The sequence below is a fragment of the Entamoeba nuttalli genome (assembly GCF_000257125.1).
Source record: "Entamoeba nuttalli P19 unplaced genomic scaffold asmbl_2149, whole genome shotgun sequence".
In the NCBI taxonomy this organism is placed as follows: Eukaryota; Evosea; order Mastigamoebida; family Endamoebidae; genus Entamoeba; species Entamoeba nuttalli.
The window spans coordinates 1-8,285 of record NW_008575107.1 but is presented as its reverse complement, the minus strand read 5'-3'; the positions used below and the strand labels follow the sequence as shown (position 1 = coordinate 8,285).

The 8,285-nt window shown below is 25.1% G+C and overlaps 3 protein-coding genes across 3 annotated transcripts in view; 2 read left to right on the top strand and 1 right to left on the bottom strand.

The window, feature by feature from the left end:
- Window positions 1–502, bottom strand: part of ENU1_011400 (Rho family GTPase) — a gene marked incomplete at both ends in the record, with an annotated part of 564 nt that extends 62 nt beyond the window's left edge. The window contains one exon of the mRNA XM_008856689.1: window positions 1–502. This exon is cut by the window's left edge and continues 62 nt beyond it. Within this exon, the coding sequence (XP_008854911.1) occupies window positions 1–502 (502 nt within the window).
- An 881-nt stretch (window positions 503–1,383) lies between these two features.
- ENU1_011390 (PWI domain containing protein) lies at window positions 1,384–1,912 on the top strand (the record flags this gene model as incomplete). Its single annotated transcript, XM_008856688.1, has 2 exons — window positions 1,384–1,605; window positions 1,655–1,912. The coding sequence occupies 2 exons, from the start codon at window positions 1,384–1,386 to the stop codon at window positions 1,910–1,912; spliced, it is 480 nt and encodes a 159-aa protein (XP_008854910.1).
- Window positions 1,913–2,148: 236 nt separating this feature from the next.
- On the top strand, window positions 2,149–8,259 carry ENU1_011380 (hypothetical protein; the record flags this gene model as incomplete). Its single annotated transcript, XM_008856687.1, has 2 exons — window positions 2,149–2,710; window positions 2,765–8,259. 2 exons carry the CDS (start codon window positions 2,149–2,151, stop codon window positions 8,257–8,259), a joined length of 6,057 nt encoding a protein of 2,018 aa, XP_008854909.1.
- Window positions 8,260–8,285: the final 26 nt, after the last annotated feature.

Genomic DNA, 8,285 nt, shown 5'->3' with positions numbered 1-8,285 from the left:
GAGTTAAAGCTGAACATTCCATATAACAAACAGCTTTAATATCTTTTGCGAGTTTTTCACCTTCTTCAGTTGTTATTGGTTTTTGGTTTTCATCAGCTAATTTTCTGATCATAGCTTCATCATTACGACAATCAGTTTTTGTTCCAACTACCATCATTTTACATTTTGGTTCATAATGTTTAATTTCTGGTAACCATTTAGATGAAATATTATTAAATGATGTTCTTGATATAACTGAAAAACATAATAAGAAAAGATCAGTATTTGGATATGATAATGGTCTTAATTGTTCATAATCTTCTTGTCCTGCTGTATCCCATAGTCCTAAATTAACTGGCTTTCCATCAACTGTCATTGGTGCCATGTAATTATCAAATACTGTTGGTACATAATCTTTTGGAAATTCATTGGTTGTATAACAAATTAATAAACAGGTTTTTCCAACAGCTCCATCTCCTACAACAACTAATTTAACACTTGTTGCGTCTGTTTGTGCAGCCATATTTGATATTTATAAGTTCTTACAATTTATTTTTTAGTTTCATTTTTTAATTTATTATTTTTGCTTTTTTTATTTTTTTCTTTTTAATACTTTATGGTTAACACATATTCTTTCTTTTTCTCTTGTTTTCTACTTTCTCTTGTTTTGTAATTTCATTTTGCCATTTATAACAGTCGGTTTTTAAAAATAACATTTTTATATTTAATTTTATGTTTCTATTAAATTTTAATGTCTTTGACTTAAAAAGTCTTCTAATTTAGGTTTTTATGAAAAGTACCTTCTAAAGTAATTAATTGAAATTTCTTTGTTTCTATATTTCATTATGCTAATTAAAAATAATTTTCATTATTTCATTTTAACTATAATATATAAGTAATTTGATAACAAACAATTAAAAGAAAGTTTTGTAGTAACTTCTATATTTATATTCTTTTTGAAAATTTTTTTTAATTATTATCATATATTATTAATGCATATGTTGTTTATAAACTCTTTTAATGAATGTCTTGTCTTGTTAAGCAAATACAATTAATAAACAATATATTGTTGGAACTACTATTATTATTGATTCTAATTCTATTTATATGTTTAACTTATAGAATTTTTTTTTTCATTTGAAAATGTTTTATTACGTCATCATTTTATATTTAATTTTAGTACAAAACTCTTTTATTTTTAAATAAGAATGAAGATTTTTTTACAATCTCATGTGATTTTTTGAGATTGACGAAAATTATATCCAGTGTTTGTTTTGCAATTAACTACACTTGTTAAGTATTATGAAATATAAAAACAAAAGAGGTGTGAGAAACATTACATAGAAGAGAGAAAAGGAGTGAAGGATAAAACAAAAGGGAACTGAAAAAAAAAGAAAAAACTAAATGTTTAAAGGCACATCAATTGAACAAGACCCACACTTTTCTGACAAACATGAAAAATTGAAGAAATCAATGACATTTCCAGAAAACTTCTATCAGAAAGTAGATTTTAAGAAAGTCAATATTGAAGTAATGAGAGCATGGATTACATCTAAAATAATTGATATATTAGAAGTAGACGACGACATTCTTGTTAACACAATAGTAGGGTTTATTGAAGAAAATGTTTGGTATTTCTTGTTTAAAACAAAAGAAAAAAAAGACTCACATATAGGGAAATGAAACAGATCCTCGTGATTTAGAAATTGATTTAGAGGCATTTCTTGGAGATAAAACAAAAGAGTTTGTTGAAGAATTATGGAGTTTGTGTCAGATGGGAGAGAAAAGTAAAGATGGTATTCCAGAATGTCTAAAGAAAGCAGCAGAAGAACGTGAGGCAAAAGAAAGAAGAGAAAAAGAAAGAGGGAGATATCGATCAAAGTATCGAAGGACAGAAAGGAGTGAGAGTCGAGAAAGAAATAAAAAGAAGTAAATTTTGATTATTTAATTGTGTTTGTCATTAAGTTTTATTTATTATTTCAACAGAAGTTACTGAGTTAGATGAAGGTTTAAAACAAAAAAGAAAAAGAAACAAAAGAAAATAATGTTATTGTATTTCAAGTTAGGTAAAAATAGAACAAGGAAAGAATAAAGAAATAGTAAAAAGAGTTATAATTACTTAGAAAGAAAGACAAAAGAAAAGAACAAAAAAAACTTTGAATAACAGAGATGGATGTTATTGATTTGAAACAAACAGAAATTTTTTCAGTAGAACTGACAGAATTACATCAGTTAGTGTTAAATGAAGCACAACGAGGAGTTGCTATTCAAAATAATCCAAAAGAGTCTGACACATTTTCACTTCATGAAGATGAGAATTATGCGAGTGCGTTAAGACGTGTGATTGTATTTATTCGATCGAAGTCTACAAATATGTTAGGAGAAGTAGTAAAAATATCATCAAGTAATCAAGAAGAATTAACGTATGAAACAATTGTAGCAAATATTTTCATTGCAGATGTGATGATATCATTTTATTTGTATTGTGGATGGATGGATCAATTAACCGAGAAATTAGCAGATAAAATGGTAGGAAGATTAAAAATTATTGGAGATAATATTAAAGCAATAAAAAATGAAACAGTATTTGATGTTGCATATAAAACAATGATTAATCAATGGAGTTCATTAGTTAAACTTCTTTCATTAGAAAAACAATTTAGAACAATATGGAGTTATTTCTTTGGGTATTGGAAAGATCCTAATACAGAAAATTTTGCTACTCGTGTTCGTTTATTAAGGTTTATTCAATTTTCAAAAAATGAAACATCAGATGTTAAAATAGTTGAAGGAGTTCTTAAAACAATAGCACTTTCAGTAAAATCAGCAAAGAAAGTAGAATTAAAAGCAGAAATAATGGAGGTATTAGAAAATTTAATGTTTTCATTACCAGAAGGATCATTTGGAAAAGAGTTAAATACAGTTCATAGTATTGTATCACCATTTTTTAATAAATCATTTGAAATGGAATGTCATGGATCAAAGATAGAAGCAATTATTCATATGAAGACAAATTTATCAGAAATTCAATCAGTAACAAAATATATTAGTGGACTTAATGAAATTAATGCAAAAACAGAACCTATTTTAAATTATATTGAAACGTTATGTAAAGGAGTACATGAAAACACAGAATTATATATACCAGATTCATATTATAATCTTCCAGATGAAGCAAAAAAAAGAATTTCACCTTTTAGAGTTTTACCATTAAGAAAAGAAGCAGAAAAATATATACAAGCAATTATGGGAGTTGTTGTAAATTGTCCTGCTAAGGTAGAAAAAGAAGAAATTGAAAGAAGAGCTAGAAAAGTAGTATTTTGTGCAGCACATAGTCTTCCAATTACATATCGTATTCTTGATTCATTTTTTGAAGATAAAGAAGATTATTTAAGTCTTAGTGTTATGTATAATGCATTACATTTAATTGTTAATGATAGATTTTTATGGATTAATGTTGAAGAAGAAAAAGAAATACATGCAAAGAAAAAAGTACTTGCACTTGGTAAAAGAAAATTTATAGAACTTTATCAAAATGTTTATGATAAAGTAAAAGAAAATGATTCATATACAAATGTTACAAGACCATTATCAATTCCACATCATATTAAAGAATTTATGGCATCTAATTGTGCTAATGATACATATATTAAAGCTACAATGTTTGAAGCAGTTAAACGATGGAGAGAAATTCAAAAAGGAAAAATGGCAGCATTAGATGTAAAGAAAATACGAGATACAGAATTAGAAGTAGTTAAAATATTAGAGACATGGGGAAATGAAGTTAAAATAGAAGGAATTACAACAGGAATTAGTACAGTTAAAAAAGAATTTTTATCAGAAATTCCAGAAGATTTAAAGAATCCCAAAGAAATATTAACAAAAGAAAAACAAGTAGAAAAAAGAAAGAAAGTTGTTAAAGAAGAAAAGATAAAAGAAAAAATAAGTGATGAAATGATTCTTTTTGTACAATTAATTAGATATATTTCAAATCTTCCTAAAATGTATATTATTTATACACAAAAACAAGGTGCATTAACATTCTTTTCATTTTTAACAAGTAAAAGTGATTATTTAGCAGAAGCTGTAATGGAAGCAATTTTTATTATGGTATTTCAAGATCCAACATATAGAACATTAATTGTATGGGATTTAATGAAAGTAATTGTTGATATTATGGAAACTGATATACCATATCAAAATATGATGGAATTTGTTGATGCAGTTATGTGTTTATGGACTGTTAAAAGAATTAATGAAGCTACAAAACGATTTGATGAAAAAGAAAATCAAAGAAAGAAGAAAAAAGGGAAAAAAGAAAAAGGAGAAGCTATTGTTGTATTTACTGAACATTTATCAGAATATATTGAAGCAATTATTACTGTATTACAACAAAGATTTGATCAATCAATTAGAATAGAAACCCCACAATTATTAACATATCTTTATTTTACCTCATTAAAAGATTTTGATAATACAGTATGGAATGTAACACATGAAAATAAAGAATATATTGGACAATATTCAAGATATTTATTCATATTAATGTCTAGTAAGATACCAGATTCATTATTAAATATTAATAAAATGTTACCTAATATAGAACAAGAACAATTACAAGTAACTAATCAACATTTACTTTCAATGGATTATATACAAACATCAATAATTTTAAAATTACTTGAAGAAAATGAAGGAACACATTCAATTGTTCAAAGAATTGCTAAAATAGTTAAAAAACAATTGTCTGGAAAAGAATTAAAAAATGAAATAAGATATAGGTTATTAAATATTTATTTATCTACACTTTGTCTTAAAGGAACAAATAGTATGAGTAATGAAATATTAAGTGAAACATATTCATTGAAAAATCCAGAATTTACAAAACTTGGAGAAGAAGCTACACCAATCCTTAAAAATATCATTAAAGAATTAATGGAAAAAACAGAATATCAAGATCCTAATGAAAGCAATTTAATATATTTATTATCATGTATGCATCCAGATATATTTTATTTCTTTGTAGAACAAGTTAAATCATATGCATTACCATTAGTAATATCAGAAAAAGTTAGTATTGAAAGAAGAAGACAATTAATGTTAACTACAATGATTATTTTAAGTAATTGTTTAATGAAAGACTGTAAAGCTATTTTTTCAAGTGAATTAGGATATGGATTAATGTTAGGTATTCTTTCTATTATTAATGAAGTTTTTCTTCAACTTAAATTACTTTGGCCATCATTTAATATAATAAATACAACAAGTGATTTATTTAATTGTGCATCAAATTTCCCTGCATACTTTGCACAAAATTTTGCAACATTATTATATTATTTTTGTAAAAATATTAAAAAGAATCCAACACTTCATTTAGAAGAACCTACAAATTCAGTACTTCCAATTTCACTTCAACTTCATTTCTTAGTATGGCCTTTAGAACAAAGAACTGATATTTGTCAATATTTAATTAATACATTTATTAATCCACAAATGAAAATGAATCCAATTACTGATGTATTATGTTGTTCAACATTAGAAGCAGTTTGTGGTATTTTTTCATTAGCACCATTATCACTTGGAGAAAAATTCTTTATAAAACCAAAACGGATAGTAGAATTAGAAAAGATGCATTCAGGAATTTTAAAATGGATTATTAGATTCCATCCCGACTTAGTATTTTCAAGAAAAAATCCAGACATTGAAAATATGACAGAAAGTAAAGTTATTATTAAAGCTATTGCAAATGTTTATTCTAAAATATGTCAACCCGAATTTTATGAAAGTGGAGTTAAAGCAATTGATAATAAACATATTGAATTCTTAAAAAAAGTTAATGCACATATTGATATAGAACCAGACCCATTATTTATTGATAATTTAAAAAAATTTGGAGCATCATTATTACATCATTCATTAATTACATTAATGGCAGATGATGAAGATATAAGAGTTCATGCATTTAATGTAATATGTTGGTTATTACCAATTAAATTTGGACTTTCTGATGTTTTTGATCAAAATTTATATGAAAATGTAATTAAGTATAGAGTTGATATTTCTACTACAGTTGAACAAAATAGATTAAAAGCAGCTACTGCTATTTGTGAAATGTGTGTTAAATATTGTAAAGAACATGCCAAAATTGTATTTTATAAAGGTACACTTGCAGGAGGAGGAAATAAATTATCTGATCTTCAAAAAAAATGGCTTGTAACATATAGTATTTATTGGTTACCATATGTTAATTTAGCACAAGATTATACACCTAAAGAATGTAATAAAATTTTAGATATTCTTGTATATGATGTTACTTCAGCAATGACACATAATTCAGATCAAGCAATTATCTTTTGGTCAAGAGTCTGTGAAAAAAGAAATGATAAAGATGATATTCTTGGAGATGAAAATTCAAATTATAATATTATCTTTAATTTCTTAAAAAGTGAATTACCTAAAGCAAAAAATAGAGATTCATTCTTAATTATATTCCAAGCATTAATGAAAATTGATCTTAAAACAACATTTTTAAGAACAGCTCAAGCATTGTCATATGAATTTTCAAGAACAATGATGATATCAAGAGGAACATATAGTGAAAAATATAAAGGACAATATATTGTTATGAATGTATTAAATGATTTTATTGGAGATGGTATTTTTGTTGAAGATTCTGGTGTTCATTATATGATTGTCTTTTCTATTCTTATTTGTTATGCTGTTCAAGATAAAAAAGAAGTAGAAGTATTCTATAATTTTATTAAGAAATTATGTTATAATTTCTTTGATTCATATTCATCAGATAAAAATCCAGAAGTTGCTAAATGTGGTACAAAATTCTTTACATTAGTTTCAGCACTAGAAATTGATAATATATTAAATAGAGAAACATTACTTGAAATTATGGATAATTTCTGTCAATTATCATTACATCTTAATAAACTTAAATTACTTCAATTAATTAAAAAAGAATTAGTTGAATGGTCATGTTCTGGAGATCCAAAATCTATGAATGTTCAAGCATCTGTAAATGCATGTAAATTCTTTAATAAAGTATTTAAAATTGGAGATAATGATATGCCAGTTGATCAATTTGTATTTACATTATTAAAATTAAAAAATGCATTAGTAAATACAGATGAAACACAACTAACTGTAGAATATAAAAATGTTATTTTTCAATATATTATTGAAATTATGAATATTTCAGATATGTTCTTACATAATGTTCCTGATGCACAATTAATGTCTAAAATTATGTGGGTTGTTAGTTGTTTCCTTGTATCATATGAAGTTCCAATTACTATTTATCGACAAGCCATTAGAATGTTAAGATATGCATTAAGTCCAGAAATATATGAAGAAATAAAACCAGAAACAATGTTAAATTCACTTAAAGAAGTTACATCTAATAATCCAAGTATGTTTAAAGGAATATTAATTATGGCATTAAGAGGATTAACTGATAATGATTCAAAAGATATTTCAGCAGAAATTTTTGCACGAGTTTTATCAAGACCAGAACTTTTCTTTTTTGTATTTCCAAAAAAACCAGAGCTTGTAGTACCAATTTGTATTATTGCATTTACCTGTTGGTATTGTGATAGAACAACAAATCTTGTATTAAGAGTTGGAGATGATTGGGAAATACTTGCAGAAAAAAGAAACATTTTAGTTGAAAATGCAGAGAAATTAAAAGAAGTTAAACTTAAAGATTATTTAAATTATTGTAAAGAATTAGCAGAAAAAGATGTTAAACATATTTCTATATCTGTTTTAATGAGAAATGTATTAAATTGTATTACACCACTTGTTTCTGCTAATTTTGTAACTATTGTAGAACTTTTCTTTAATGAATGTATTATTCCAGAAACATCATCTGTATTTAGAGATATTTTAATGAGATTTGTTGTATATTTCTCAACAAGAGCTGAAACAAAAAGTGAATTTGTAAGAATTATTTCAAATAAAAGAGATATCATTAAAGAAAGTCCTTATGTTTTTGATTTACTTGATGTTATGGTAAAATCAGCTGTAGAACAAGAACCAATAACAGAATATAAATTTATAGAAACACCTGAAATGTTAGATTCAGTTGCAATGAAAATATTTGGAATAAGTAAAGAAAGTGTTAGTGATGGAAGTCTTAGTGTAAAAGAGTCAGTTACAAGTGAAACATTTAATTCTTCAATTGATAAATCTGTTTCTTCTAAATCATCTGGTGGTCAAGGTTCAAAAAGAAGAGTAAATAAAATATTATCAAGAAGATTTGATGATTAAAAACATAATTTAATTCTTTTTTTTTT